This window comes from Sphaerulina musiva (assembly GCF_000320565.1).
Source record: "Sphaerulina musiva SO2202 unplaced genomic scaffold SEPMUscaffold_12, whole genome shotgun sequence".
Taxonomy (NCBI): Eukaryota; Fungi; Ascomycota; class Dothideomycetes; order Mycosphaerellales; family Mycosphaerellaceae; genus Sphaerulina; species Sphaerulina musiva.
Genome location: NW_016017394.1, coordinates 415,491 through 429,916, shown reverse-complemented (window position 1 = coordinate 429,916; position 14,426 = coordinate 415,491). Strand labels below are relative to the sequence as shown.

General features: G+C 51.7%; 4 protein-coding genes across 4 annotated transcripts; 2 read left to right on the top strand and 2 right to left on the bottom strand.

The window, feature by feature from the left end:
- Positions 1 to 77: 77 nt before the first annotated feature.
- On the top strand, positions 78 to 3,255 carry SEPMUDRAFT_152053 (glycoside hydrolase family 92 protein). Its single transcript, XM_016907217.1, has 3 exons — positions 78 to 701; positions 894 to 2,374; positions 2,465 to 3,255. The coding sequence occupies exons 1-3, from the start codon at positions 432 to 434 to the stop codon at positions 3,138 to 3,140; spliced, it is 2,427 nt and encodes an 808-aa protein (XP_016756487.1). The 5' UTR covers positions 78 to 431; the 3' UTR covers positions 3,141 to 3,255.
- Positions 3,256 to 3,417: 162 nt separating this feature from the next.
- SEPMUDRAFT_152052 (ABC transporter) lies at positions 3,418 to 8,611 on the bottom strand. The gene has a single exon (XM_016907216.1). It carries the CDS (start codon positions 8,411 to 8,413, stop codon positions 3,734 to 3,736), a length of 4,680 nt encoding a protein of 1,559 aa, XP_016756486.1. The 5' UTR covers positions 8,414 to 8,611; the 3' UTR covers positions 3,418 to 3,733.
- Positions 8,612 to 11,009: 2,398 nt separating this feature from the next.
- On the bottom strand, positions 11,010 to 11,794 carry SEPMUDRAFT_152051 (uncharacterized protein). The gene has a single exon (XM_016907215.1). The coding sequence runs from the start codon at positions 11,387 to 11,389 to the stop codon at positions 11,075 to 11,077; it is 315 nt and encodes a 104-aa protein (XP_016756485.1). The 5' UTR covers positions 11,390 to 11,794; the 3' UTR covers positions 11,010 to 11,074.
- A 179-nt stretch (positions 11,795 to 11,973) lies between these two features.
- Positions 11,974 to 13,675, top strand: SEPMUDRAFT_166826 (WD40 repeat-like protein). The gene is made up of 3 exons (XM_016908261.1): positions 11,974 to 12,015; positions 12,076 to 12,424; positions 12,485 to 13,675. The coding sequence occupies exons 2-3, from the start codon at positions 12,167 to 12,169 to the stop codon at positions 13,307 to 13,309; spliced, it is 1,083 nt and encodes a 360-aa protein (XP_016756484.1). The 5' UTR covers positions 11,974 to 12,015; positions 12,076 to 12,166; the 3' UTR covers positions 13,310 to 13,675.
- Positions 13,676 to 14,426: the final 751 nt, after the last annotated feature.

The following is a 14,426-nucleotide window of genomic DNA, read 5'->3' as shown; positions in this document are numbered from 1 at the left end:
TCCAGCTTTCTTTCATGTCATTGTCATCACAACCAGACACACCACCCCCATACCCCGCGCAAGGCCTAAGCCACCATCAACGTTACAGACTTACACTACATTACCTCACACCACAGTGTCCATCATGACGCCACGTTGCTGTCCGCCATTGAGAGATGCACGCGAGACATAAATCATGATAGATGCAGCATCCAGGAGTCGCGACGCGCGACTTCATTTGCGGATAGCCATGTCGACAGCCGGGGGATCCTGAGTCGGAATTTGGTGGGCATACCACCCGCCAGGCACATCTGCCTGTTTAATTTCCTATTTGTGTATTCGTGTCCGGTTGCTGGCACTTCCTAGATCCTGATTTCTAGGTACATTTACCTCTCCTACAACTTCACATTTGGCGCGAGACTGGCCGAGAGGGAGGCCACTCACACATCAACATGGCCTACCACTTCCTCAATGCCCTGTCGATTGTGGCCGCATTCTTGGCCCAGAGCAGCTATGGAGAAGACGTCGATATCCTATCTCTGGTCGATCCTTTGATTGGTACCTCGAATGGTGGCCATGTCTTTCCTGGAGCGACACTGCCCTTCGCAATGGCAAAGGCTGGAGCGGATGTGAACGCGGAGAATCAAGGTGGCTTCAGTACGGACTCCATGTCAGGAAAGATCATCGGCTTTTCTCATATGCACGATTCTGGGACTGGTGGCGTAAGTTCGACCTCTTCTCCTTCTCCTCCTCCTCCTCCTCCTGGTCGCCACCACATGATGACAACACACTTCTTGGAGACCAATTGATTTCTCATGAAACTTCTAAGCTGTACAAAATCTGTCTGATCACTTCGAATCAACATATATGCGCCATCTCGACCTTAACTCGATGCTTGTAGCTGACAGAGCCAGAGCCCATCTCTAGGTAACTTTCCGCTATTTCCATACGCTGGCTGCCCGGACGACGACATCAATCAGTGCGCGTTCCCCAGCAAGCTGCGAGCGACATCTCGCATCGATGGTACCGTCGAGGCACATCCGGGCTACTTCGCAGTTTCAATGAAGACGAATATACATACTGAGATGACGACGACGAATCATACTGCTTTGTATCGCTTCAACTTTCCAGAACAGCCCACAGAAAGGAATGCTACCCTCAGCCCACTGATCCTCGTGGATCTGATTGATCTGCCTAGATCAAGGATTAATGGATCCATTACTGTGGACGCAGGCACGGGACGGATATACGGAAGTGGTGTCTTCGAGCCGAGCTTTGGCATTAATCACTACGAGTTGCATTTCTGTGCCGATTTCTCTGGGGCCCGAATCCGTGATACTGGCGTGTTCATGAATAATCGCGCTGGAAGCGAGCCTAAACACCTCAGCGTGGTAAAGGACAACATCAACACGGGAGCCGACGTCCTGCCCGCTGGAGCGTGGACCAGATTCGAGGCGCCTGACAACGATGGCCAAATTCTGGCGAGAGTTGGGGTGAGCTTCATCAGTCCTCAACAAGCCTGCAACAATGCCGAGGCCGAGATCCCGACCTTTGACTTCAATGGCACACATGCCGCCGCACAAGCTGCTTGGAGAGATACTCTAGGTGTTGTCGAGGTCAAGCCCGGTGGCGTCAACGAGAGCTTGCAGAGAACCTTCTGGTCAGGATTGTATCGAGCTTCCATTTCACCCCAAGACTACACCAATGAGAACCCTCTGTGGCGCAGCTCCGAGCCGTACTACGACTCGTACTACTGCATTTGGGATTCCTTTCGCAGCATCCATACTCTGATCACGATCATGGACCCATACAGCCAGATCCAGATGACGAGAAGCTTGATCGACATTTATCGACATGAAGGCTGGCTTCCGGATTGTCGAATGTCACTGTGCAAGGGATTCACTCAAGGTGGCTCCAATGCGGATTTGGTGGTAGCGGAAACATACTTCAAACTGGGAAAGCTCGCTGCAGAGCTCGGCGTAGACTGGGAGACGGCGTACGAAGCTGTGCGCAAGGACGCCGAAGAAGAACCCCTGAACTGGGCCGTCGAAGGTCGTGGAGGCTTGCTGAGCTGGAAAACCCTCCACTACATTCCTACCGATGATTTCGATCCCTATGGCGTGGGGCCCTTTACACGAAGCATCAGCAGGACGGTCGAGTATGCGTACAACGACTACGCCATTGCGGAAATGGCGCGTGCGATGGGCAACATCGGCGACTATGAGAAGTACATTGCCACGTCCGAATACTGGAAGAATATGTGGAAGGCCGATCAAGACAGTAGTATCAAACAAAAAGACACCGGTTTCAAGGGATTTTTGATGCCCCGATACTCGAATGGCACCTTTGGATTCCAAGATCCGACCTATTGCTCGCCACTCAATAACTTCACGAGGTAAGTACAACGCCCGGGCACACACCCATTGTTTGTGAAATGATGTCGAGTGTGGAACATTGCTGGATGAACTAATACCATCCCTCGCAGCTGCTACCTCAATCCCAAAGGCAGCGAGACCTACGAAGGCAGTTCGTGGCTGTACTCATTCTTTGTGCCGCACGACCAAGCCTCTCTCATCCAACTCATGGGCGGCCCTCAAGCATTTGTCGACCGTCTGGACTATCTGCACGAGTATCCCCGACTGTTCTACCTCGGCGACGAACAAGCCTTCCTTCCCGTGTATCAATATCATTACGCCGGGCGACCCGGTAAGAGCGCAGAGAGAGCACACTCCTACATCCCATCGCAATTTGACGACACGTTTGGCGGAATTCCCGGCAACGACGATAGCGGAGCCATGGGCAGTTTCGCCGCACTGTCCATGGTGGGCATATTTCCCAACGCGGGCCAAGACGTCTACTTCATCACGCCGCCCTTTTTCGAGGAAGTGAGCATCACCAACAAACTCACGGGAAAAACCGCAACAATTCGAAACATCAACTTCGATCCCGAATACCAAAACATTTACATCCAAAGTGCGACCCTCAACGGCATCCCCTACACCAAGAACTGGTTCTCGCATTTGTTCTTTCTCGAAGGCGGAGTCTTGGAACTCACTCTGGGCCGGAATGAAAGTTCGTGGGGCACGAGACCCGAAGACGTTCCGCCCAGTGTGTCCACTTCCAGTGGATATGCCTCGCCGGACTTTGAATTCTTTATATAAAAAATTATCAATGGGTGAGACGAAAAATAAAGTCATCATGAGGGATCGGATCCTCTTGAGTAGTCAGTAGCTACTGTACTGTACATAGCTAGCAATATATAAAAACTAGATCTCCGCCCGTACATATGTATCCTTCATCCCATTTCTAGTAAGTAGCGCATCAACTACCTGCACTCGTAAGCTCCCACCCTCCAAGGAACCACATTCGAGAAACGCCTTGTTCTCTCTTTTGTATCAACGCAGAGACGAGATATAATTCAGCATTAATAGCATTCATCATTCATCTATAAGGTACCTATTGACTGACCCTAGGTACTTTGCACCACCATCACCACCAACAACAAAAAAGAAAAATCTATAATCTAAAACCCCCATTTACAAAAATTCTAGAGGTAACCCTTTCCCATCTCATCTCATCTCATCTCTCTCTCTCTGTCTATATGTTGTTCTTCATCATCAAGATCGAAAAATCCGCTTCTTCAATGTACAATCTTTTCTCTCTTTCCTCCCCCCGATCCATAAAAATAAAAAAAGGCAATGCTGTAGTCCTTCATCTTCATCTCCATCTCCATCTCCAATCCATCCTCTCATCATCAAACCTTCTCACTCCTCCCCCCCTTCTCCTCAGCCTCAGCGCGAGCCTCCTTCTCCTCCATCCTCTGCTTTCTCGTCTTCTTCGGCACGCGAAACAACCAATAAAAGAACACAGCAGCAAACATATTAAAAACAATAAACGCCCACAAAATCCCAAAATTTCTCCATCGGTCATCATACGAAATATTCACCGACGCCAAGAACGAATTCGAATTATCATATGTGCAAAATTCGCATTGGGATGTCGAAGTGGGGTCGCGGAGATATCCGATGTTGTTGGTGGAATTTTGGTACTGGGCGAGATAGTCTGTGCATGTGCTGAAGCCGGCGCCGACGTTGAAGCGGAGGTATTCATTGTCTGCGCAGGTGACTGCCGTGTTGGCGATTCCGGCGCCTAAGAAGCCGCCGACGAGGTAGGTGAAGGGTGAGACGCGGTACATGAAGATCCAGAAGCCCGGGAGGGATTCTGGGGAGGCGAGGACACCGCAGAAAATGAGACAGAGGGAGAAGGCCATGTTTGCGACGTTTCCTCCCGTTTCGGCAGAGTCCATGCCGGCGATGACCATGTTGGTGAAGGTGGAGGTGAAGAGGAGGAATTGGAGCATGATGAGGAAGAATAGAGCGCCGCGTTCGTGGAGGGCGTCGCCGGTGTTGTTGTAGAGACCGACGGGGTAGTAGTAGCAGAAGAACATAATCACTGCCATGAGTCCGTTCCAGGGGAGTTCGACCACAATGTTGGAAATCATAAAGGACTGCCAGCTGTATGTCTTGGATGGACGCTCGCGGACCTCATAGAGCGCGCGTTGCGTCACGAAATGTGGCATGATCTGTTGTACGAGTTGGCCAAAGATGGTAAAGGTCATGAAGATGGAAAACATTTGGTTCTGTAGGCCTTGATGAGTGAGCGGCGCCTTGAAGAAGATGAAGCCAATGAAGAGTGCCGACATGGTACACAACGCCACCTTGGAGTAGATGTAGGAGGGCGTGCGCCAGTATTGAGCAAAGACACGCTTGGTGATTTCCCATGTCTGCAGGCCAAAGGGTGCGGCGAATTCGCGGTAGCTGTCCTTTCCGTCAGGGCCCGAGTCGGCCTCTGAAGGCATGGCGGATCGCGTGGTCTTGATGTTCTCCAGTTCTTGGTGAGTTGCCTGATACTCCGGGCTATCACGCCAGACCTGGTGCCAGTCAATGTCCGTGGAACTTCCTGGTGCAGCACCAATCACTTCCAACATCCACTCTGCAGGATTGGCATCCTTGGGACAAGCGTGTGCTCCGTTGCGCTCAAAATACTGGGATAGGACGGAAGAGTTCTCGCCAACCTCGCCAAAGTAGACGGTTCTACCTCCCTTTGCGAGGAAGAGAAGGCGATCGAAACGCTGGAACAGCATGGCGGATGGCTGATGGATGGTGCACAGAATGGCTTGACCAGAGTTCTTGAGTTTCTCCATCAAATCGCAAATGGCCCAAGATGTCTGTGAGTCGAGACCAGAAGTGGGCTCGTCCAAGAAGAGCAGTAGTTGTGGCTTAGCAGCGAGTTCGACACCAATCGTGAGACGCTTACGCTGCTCCACATTGAGACCTTCACCAGGCACACCGACGACGGCATCGGCATACTCCTGCATATCAAGGAGGTTAATGACTTCATCGACGTAGTCCAGCTTTTCTTGTCGTGGAGTGGATTTTGGTTGTCGGAGAAGAGCGCTGAAATTCAGGGCCTCGCGAACAGTCGAGGTTGACAAGTGCAGATCCTGCTGCTGAACGTAGCCAGTCTTGCGTTGGAAGGATGAGTCGCGCTGGCGGCCATCGACGAGCATATCGCCGCTGATGACTCCCATCGTGACACGAGTGGCCAGGACATCGAGAAGTGTCGTCTTACCGGCACCCGACACACCCATAAGCGCAGTAAGGGTTCCAGGCTTGACCCAGCCATCCACATGGTCCAAAATGCGTCGATTCTCGCCCTTGATCTTGATGTCATAGCAGACGTCCTTCCACGAGAAGATGGCAGTCTGTTTCTGAATCACGTCGGTGGCCGCAGTGTGACTGGTCGTCTGTGCCACAGCGTTGGCATCACGCCCAGCGCTGATGTTCTCCTCGTCGGCCTTCTTCTCTCTGAGTGCAGCAGGAATGTGGCCTCTGGGGAACACAAGGACTTCGCCCTTAGACTTCTTGGCACTGATGTACTCGGTGGCAGCCAAATAGCAGCACATGAAGAAGACCAGATAGCCGAGCACGATGCCAACGTTCCGCCAGCGGTGTGATGCATAATATTTGTACGATGATGCCAGGAACCGGCTACCGGACACGAAGGCAAGGCCGGCCTCGGAGCCGACTGAAGAGCAGACTTGGGACTGATCTGCCAGGCTACCATAGGCGTCAGGCACAAAAGCACTGCATGAATACTGCTGTCCGGCGAACTCGTTGACCATGAGAGCTTCGAAACAGTATGCGACGGGATCGATATAGTTGATCCATCTGCACCAGCCCAGCATGTAATCCGTCGGAAGCACAAAGCCCGTGAAGATCACGATGGCCAGGATGAGAACAGCGGTTGGGGCCATGGCTTGTGACAGTGTCCGGGAAACGGAGGCAATAGTTCTGAATAACATGCTCATCATCAGAGTAGTGATGAACGAGACAAGCAGGAAGAAGAAGAACGGGCCGGCCTCTCTTCTCAGATTCACCATGAAGTAAAGCGTGATGTTGAAGACAATAGCGTTGACAATCTTGTAGGGCATGTCCGTTAACATGGACGCGAATGCTTCTGCAGATGGGTGATAGAAGGCATAACGATTGTGTTTCTCGACGATTGGTCGTTGCGCGTAGAGAGTCAGAATTTCGAGAGCGGAACCGAAGGCGTTCATCAGAACGGCGAAGAACAAGACAGCACCACGCTGGAAGAATGAGTTGGTATCCTGTTTCAGGTTGAAAAAGACAGATCCTAGAATCAGAGCCATTGCGAAGTTGCCAAAGATTTGAGTGTAAGTGAGTTCTGGATCTCCAACAAGGCGGCGAAAGCCACGCCAGAGACACAGCTGGATTTGTTGGGCGTAAGATAGCGTGAAAGGTGAATGAATGCGTTGACGTTTCGCTTGTTGGGCCTGGCGACTGTCGACAAACTGCTGATACGCCTCTCCCTTGAAGGGGAACCGCTTGTCGTATGCGTCAATGTCCTTCATGAGCTGCGCCCGTGTAGTACTGTTCCTCCACACGGCAGCGAATTCGTCAGGGGTACGGGGAACCTTGTTCTCCCAGCCCGGGCGAACAACTCGTTCTTGTGCAGATGTCATGGAAGTGAGGAAGTCGGCAGTAGTCTGGCGGTCTGGGCAGTCGAAACCAATGTTCTCAAAGTATGCCTTTGCCTCGTCGGTACGACCAAAGAAGATTTGTCGTCCCTCGTAGAGCACAACCGCTTTGTCGAAGTTTTCGTAAGCAGCCTGTGGTGCCTGGTAAATGGCAACCATGGCAACGGCACCGGCAAGATCTGCACTCAGGCGCAGAGTCTTACAGAACTCGATGGCGTTGGCCGAGTCCAAACCACGGGTGCTGTTGTCCCATGCTTGAACAGGCGCTCCACTCAAAACAGCCTCTGCAATGGAGACACGTTTCCGCTCACCACCAGAGACACCACGGACGAAGTCGTTGCCAACACGGGTGTTGATCGTATGTCCAATACCAAACGAGGCCATGACAACATCACGAAGATGGGTAGCCCACTCACGGGGCTTGACACCGCCAGGAGTGAGTTTCGGTGCCCTAGCGCGAGCGGCGAAGTAAAGCGTGTCACCAACGCTCAGCATGGGGAAGTGCACATCGACCTCTGCAGTGTAAATGGCTTCACCACGAAAGTGCGTGTGCATCTCCTGGGCTGGGATACCCTGGTAGTTGAGGTAGGAGTCCGCGTCAACCTCAAAGCCGTGAACTTCACCGGTCATTGTTTTTAAGAATGTCGAGCATCCAGAACCAGGCGGACCAAGGACAACCAGCATCTCTCCACTCTCTACCAGACCTTCAAAGTCCCGAAGAATATCAATCCGGTTGGGCTTGGCCAAACCAAGCAACTTCTTGACCGCTCCTATGCCCTCCAGCCATATATTGCCCACGTCTTTCTGATAGTCGGTGCCGGAGCCCCAACCATGTGCGCTGAGTCCACGGAACGCCACGCCTCCTTGCCTCTCTGGGTTGTTGCCATCTTCCCGATTGAGCTTGATCATGCTCTTTACCCATGACCGGGCTCTGAAATTGGGTGAATGCGGGTCCAGTTCAGAGTCCTTTTCCGCATTGAATGGGTTGGAGGGCACTTGGCTATAGTTGGTGATTGTTCGTGCCAGTCGAGCGACTGTCTGGTCTGAGTACTCTTGAGAGTCCGAGTCGGACGATCCCAGCTTTCGCTCTGATGCAGACATCTCACGAGGCTCGAATCCTTGCTTGTCTGCATCGTCTTTCTCTATGTCTCTGAGAGCGGCATCTGGGCCAATGTCGACCGGGGCATTTGCTGGGGTTATCGATGATTGTCGTCTGCCAAACAAGCCTCTCTGTCCCTCGACGTGTTGTTGTCCTTCAGCATCTTGATTTGTGTTGCTGGCCCGTCGCTGGAAAGCTGCTCCAGTGTTACCAACTCCAGCTCTCTCTGCTGTACTGTCGTAATTCCCAAAGGCAAAATTGCCTACGAGGGACATGCTGTAGTGTGGGTTGAAGCGCGCTAAGGCGCTTGTCTGCCTTTACACGGCTATCGTAGTGAAAACGAGCTCGCCCAGGATTAGCACCAAGGATGTGTGTGCCTGCGTCTGGTTTGTTGTTGATGTTGTGGTTGTGGTTGTTGTGATGGTTGACTTGTTGTCGCAAAGATTGTACAGATGAAGAATGTGATGATATTACCACAAACGCCGCCACGGGGGCGCAATGCTTTTATTGATTTCTTGATGCGACTATGTACCGGTGCACACCAGTGTCGTCGATCCGATCCCCGGATGCACAAAAGCTACCTACCGTGCACTATTTGGCCAAGCCTATGGCCCTATGCTCAGTCTGACAGGATAACATCCGAGGTCAGACAACGCCTTGCAGGAATGGACGCGATGATGACTGTTACGATTGTTGCTGAGAACACACATACACGATGAACCAAGGGACCCTTACACACATAGATCATCGACATGCCGTCGGCTCGTACTACTAGTCTACTACCTATACCTCCTACTGTGCGAATGCACCTGGAGAGCTACAGTATTCTGTTCATAGAGGGTTCGCGTTATTACGAGTTCCCTCCCCTCCTGTATACCTAATGTAGGCATCGCTCCCCACCCTATGATTATGATGCTGTACGGCTCGTTTCACAGCCTCTTGCTCCTTGCTGTCAGTGGAGAAAGCAGCGTGCACAAGCCTCGGAGGACTTGCGTTGGCGTGCTTACTGTTAGGAGGTAACGACACGCGAACACCACGCCGCCAAGGGAGCCTCATCTCCGGCCGCTGCATCTGGACACAGGTCTCGACTCCCAACGAGAGTCAAACGGAAAGATGTTATGCCGTTACTTGTGGAGATATTGTGCACTGCACGACCTCCCGCGCTGTGTGGATTTACTGCGTCGATCCCGCCCCTCAAACCTTCACCTTGGTCAATTGGAACTCTCGACGAAACGCCATGCCAAGCAGTATCGACCGCCTCTATGATGCTGATGACCGGACTGCGGACCTGTGGATGGAATGACTCTACAAGTCATGCGGGTCCAGCCATCCGAAAATCCTGGTCTACTCTTCAAGTCCCTGGGAGTTCGGATCGATCATCAGAATACCACACATACGGTGCTGTGTATCGAGTGACTGACGCCTTCGCCAGAATACGATTCTGATACACAAGCCGCAGTTGGCAGTGTGGGCCCTTTGTGGCGCTCGCAAATCCGCGAGCCGATTCTAGGCATACGCTATGACCAACCCTTGCATAAAAAGTGATAGAACCACCGTCGGCTGTCAGTAAAAGATCCCCACGACGCTTCTCCACCGCCGCCCGCCGTCTTCACTCTTCAGACAATGCCGCACAGTCGGAGTTGTCCGCTGCGGGCAAATAGGAGAGAGGGTAGGCTGTAGTTTTTATTCGCGTGCTTCCGACTTCGGCAACTCGTCTACAGTACCTTACCTATGTACCTACATGATTATCAATACCTCCTACTGTGTCGTAAATGTAGGTGCCACGTCGGAAGGGGGGCCCTTGGCTTATGCAAGATACGCTTGCCGAGACTCCAATGACTCCATCGCAAGCAAAATAATCTCGCCTAGACATAGCCCGCCTCGCCGCCTATCTGTACAATAAGAGATGATGTGTGGGAACACCACTCCATTATTCTGCTGTGGCTCCGGCTCCCGGGCTGAGCTCCGAGGGAAACGTCACCCCCCAAGGCCGGCGGAACGAGTGAGTGAACACAGCCGACCAGGCAGCAACTCGATGCGAATGCTCACCACTACACATCTCTCTACTAGGAGGTAATGACGCTCCATACACAGATGTAGTAGTAAAGATAGAATGCTTTTTAAGCTCGTACCTCACCGTAGCGGCATGTTCTCCGCTTTAATAGACCTTTGCACATCTGGTCAAGTGTTGTGCCCTGCATTTCGACTCTATAATAAAAATCACAAGGCACGCTAGAGAAAAATCTTATCCCATGCACATGCACTACTTTTAATACCGAAGCACGAGTAGGGGTGTGGAAGGAAAAAAAGAAGAAAAAAAGAAAGGACAAACTAACCGCCCAATCCCATGCGCAACTTTTTTTTTGTATCCCGATGGAATCCGCCTGCGCCGTTTGGACTGGTGGTTTTATATGAGTTTTTTGCGTGAATCCTCACTACATACATACAGTCAGTGTATACATCATACCTTCTACCATCTTCATGCTTGCCAGGAAAGACATTTCTAGACATAGAACAAGTTGTGCGCTGCATTCCGGTATATCCACGTCCCACCTCCCGGAGGATCAGCATTTGAGCAGAATTAGCGCCACTACAGTCCACGGGTTCGTACTTTACTACAGACGGGAGTCTTGCATCTTTGATGCCTGGGACGGGATTCTCAAGGGTGCTGCTGTGTCGGAGCGGTTTGTGCTCACGATGACAGCAGCAAATTGATTTTTGCTGCTCCTGTCGAAGAGCCAGTGTAGATCGAGGACCTGCTTAGGAGGACTGCTTCGAGGGGAGAAACGTCGTAGATCGCATTGGCGTACACAAAAGGCTATGAGCATTGGTCGGCGGAAATCAGAGGTGGAACACACATGCTTCAGACGAGCAGAAGGAAATCGCATAGCTGCTTCGAGCGTATATACAACTAAGCTACCATGCAAAAGCGTTCATCAGATACCGTCGTAGGCAAATTGTAGCATCAATGAGGCGCCGGCGACCTGTCCAGTGAAGGATAAGCGCACCGACGCCGATTCAGTGCTTGACTCTATTGCTTTCATCATCACTTGAACGTCTTTCTTCCCAAATTGACTGAGTTCGGCTGCTTTGACACAACAAAGGCGACAGCATGGTGACCATCCCTTGTCGAACCCTAAAAGTGGTGAACTCCTCGCATCAAACATAAGCCCCATCGAGTTACTCATCCTCAGATCACCAAACCTGAACTTAGTGTAGCAGGATGGTGAAAGAGGCGTGAGCAATCGCATATCTATCAACCTTGACGAGTGGACTCCTCAACTGACCTTGATCCCACCTTGGCCTCAGAACGAGTCCCAACCATCTCCTCCTCCCTTCTTGCTCACGCTGCAGCGACCACGGCTGAGAAGAAGTGCAGACTCATATCCTCGTCTCCCTCTTGCGAAGGCATCTTGCGGCGGTCTTCAGCCCAGGTGCGAGGTCGAGCAGAGGAGCTGTCCGGAAAGAGTGCAACCGATGATGGGTGGTGAGGAAGGATGGAGGTGCAGGAGAGGATAAGCCGCGGGAATGCTTCTGTGGCGGCGCTTTTCAGCTTGCAGTGAATAACACTGGTGTCCGGGGACTTTCTCCCAAAGCAATGTATGTAGGACAGTGGCGCGAGGCCATGTCTGTGTGTGAGCTTTGATTGCGATTTGTTGAGCGAGGAAGTTGAAAGGAGAGAGAAAGACGAAATTCGAAAGAACAAATTTGTAGCCGCACGCCAAGAAATCAGATAAGCTAGACCGCATTCGATCAGCTCCGCCTACTTCGCGTCTCGAGCTCGCGAACTTCGAGAAGGTACAGAAGAGATCCAACTACACGCACCCGCAGCAAACAACACCGCGCCTTTCACGGCCAGAAAGTGCAACTAACTACAGTATGCCTGCTCACATTCTTCATCGTTGAGAGCAGAACTAATCACAATGGCGTTCAATAGGAACTCGAACGCGCCTGCAAAACCCTCACCACTTGGACCGGGTGTACACGCACCGCAGCGCCAGCAGAATAGCCCCGCCAACAACAGTAACATGTCGGGCCTCTTCGGCTCCAACAATGCGAACAGCAGCGCGAATCCCACTCAAGGCGATCTCACCAAAGATGTTACGGTCAACGACCCACCCGAAGACAGCATTTCCGCCCTATCCTTCAGCCCTGCATCAGATCACTTGTCGGTGTCGAGTTGGGACAAGAAAGTGCGCATATATGAGATCGATGGCTCCGGAAACAGCAAGGGGGTCGCCATGTTCGAGCATGAGGGACCAGTACTAGATACATGCTGGAGTCCGGTGAGCAGATCTCCGGAGGCAATACAATGATCTCGAATATTAAGCTAACAAGACGTGCAGGACGGACAAAAGGTCTTTGGTGCGGGAGCAGACAAGGCCGCGCGCATGCTCGATCTAGGCGCAGGTCAAACTACAGGCACTCAAGTCGCAGCTCACGATCAGCCGATTCGATGTGTCAAATCTTTCACGTTCAATGGAAGCCCCATGCTGATCACGGGAAGCTGGGACAAGACGATCAAGTACTGGGACCTGCGAGCGCCTCAGCCCGTTGCCACCGTCGATGCCGGGGAGCGCGTCTATACAATGGACATTCGAAACGACTCCATGCTGGTTGTCGGCACAGCAGAACGACACATTCGCATCGTCGACCTCAAGCAGCCAGACAAGTTCTACAAGTCGTTGCAGAGCCCACTTAAGTGGCAGACGAGAACAGTCAGTACCTTCATTGATGGCTCAGGCTTTGCAATTGGATCCATCGAAGGACGTTGCGCGATTCAGTACATTGACGACAAGGACTCGGCCAACAACTTCTCCTTCAAATGCCACCGCCAGACACCGGCCGACAACCGAAACGTGTCCCACGTCTATGCCGTGAACGCCATCTCCTTCCATCCACAACACGGCACCTTCTCCACCGCAGGCAGCGACGGCACATTCCACTTTTGGGACAAGGACGCAAAGCACAGACTGAAAGGGTACCCTGAAGTGGGAGGCACCATTGCAGCAACCGAGTTCAACAGATCGGGCAACATCTTTGCTTATGCCGTGTCGTATGACTGGAGCAAGGGTTATATGTATAACAATCCACAAACGCTTAATAAAATCATGCTGCATCCTGTAGTTGGAGATGAATGCAAGCCGCGCCCGAAGACGACGAAGCGGTAGTCTCCTTCCGATGCAGAGTCTCCCAGAGAGCCTGCTCCAGAGCCTGCTTCAGAGCCTGATTCAGAGCCTTCTGTAGGGCATTCTGCACGGCCTGGGTTGTCCGAGCGTCGGGGGTTGTCATTCAAACTAGGATTGGCATGAATATGAGTATGAGCGTGGAGTTCTGGCGTTCTTTGGAAAACAGAGGTGGGAATGCATGCAGCGAAAGCCACGCGTAGGGCGGAGCATGATGAAGGCGCTTGACGAGCAGTGCAGAGAGTGTCATGAATAGCTAGCGGCTTTGCAGTAGATATCGCGGAAACACTTGGCGTCAGTATACGCATGAAATACATGTACACTAGGTAGTCCCAAATACCTCATTTCGAGCCAAGGTGATCCTATGGTGCATACTGATGATCCCCTTTGTGCCTACCTACCAGTAGATTGTTGAGTACATGTAGCATTGATCTCTATCGTGGGGTGTAGTACGTAAGAGGTAGGTAAGGTCAGGTAAGGTACAGGTAGGTATGAATATGTAGCTACATGTATGTAACCTGAAAGGTAAGGTACCAGGTACATATGTATACGACTTGCAGACTTTTCTCGAACTCTGCACCTACCCAGTTCTTGCTCGCCTCTTTCCCGTCTATAGCATGCTATTAGCTACATCTCTAGGTACGTAGGTAAGGTAGGTAAGTAGCTATTATTAGGTAGCTTGCCCACCACAAGCTAGGAATGCGGGAAAAAGCTGTACGATCACTTATGACAGCAAGCCACGTGTCGATGCACATGAACGAATAGAGCGTTTCATGTTCTTCGAGTGTGTGCCTGTGCCTGACATCTGCAGTGTCAAACAGTACATACATGTACCTTGTGGCGTCATGTGGTTTGGCAGGTACACCGTACATGATGTACGGCTTCGAATTCTATGTATCTACGACATGTACCTGTAGGTACTGGACAGGAAATGCCTGCATTTCTCGTCGTCTAGCTATGAAATGGTATGAGTGTCCCAAAAAGCTACGATTGGCTGTTCATGAGATTGCCATTATAACTTCCTGTGCACTTGGAGCACCAATGCTCTTTCGTCTACAGGCATTTTTTGCAGTCGACTAGGTACAAAAAGAGCACGCGGAGC

What these genes read in the sequence shown, in the direction of transcription:
- SEPMUDRAFT_152052 (XM_016907216.1), bottom strand. Translation starts at nt 8,413, where the DNA reads ATGTCCCTCGTAGGCAATTTTGCCTTTGGGAATTACGACAGTACAGCA.
- SEPMUDRAFT_152053 (XM_016907217.1), top strand. Translation starts at nt 432, where the DNA reads ATGGCCTACCACTTCCTCAATGCCCTGTCGATTGTGGCCGCATTCTTG. An exon ending in ACGATTCTGGGACTGGTGGC is followed by an intron (nt 702 to 893) that starts GTAAGTTCGACC and finishes TGACAGAGCCAG; the next exon opens with AGCCCATCTCTAGGTAACTT. An exon ending in CCACTCAATAACTTCACGAG is followed by an intron (nt 2,375 to 2,464) that starts GTAAGTACAACG and finishes CATCCCTCGCAG; the next exon opens with CTGCTACCTCAATCCCAAAG.
- SEPMUDRAFT_166826 (XM_016908261.1), top strand. Translation starts at nt 12,167, where the DNA reads ATGTCGGGCCTCTTCGGCTCCAACAATGCGAACAGCAGCGCGAATCCC. An exon ending in TAGATACATGCTGGAGTCCG is followed by an intron (nt 12,425 to 12,484) that starts GTGAGCAGATCT and finishes CAAGACGTGCAG; the next exon opens with GACGGACAAAAGGTCTTTGG.
- SEPMUDRAFT_152051 (XM_016907215.1), bottom strand. Translation starts at nt 11,389, where the DNA reads ATGCGATTGCTCACGCCTCTTTCACCATCCTGCTACACTAAGTTCAGG.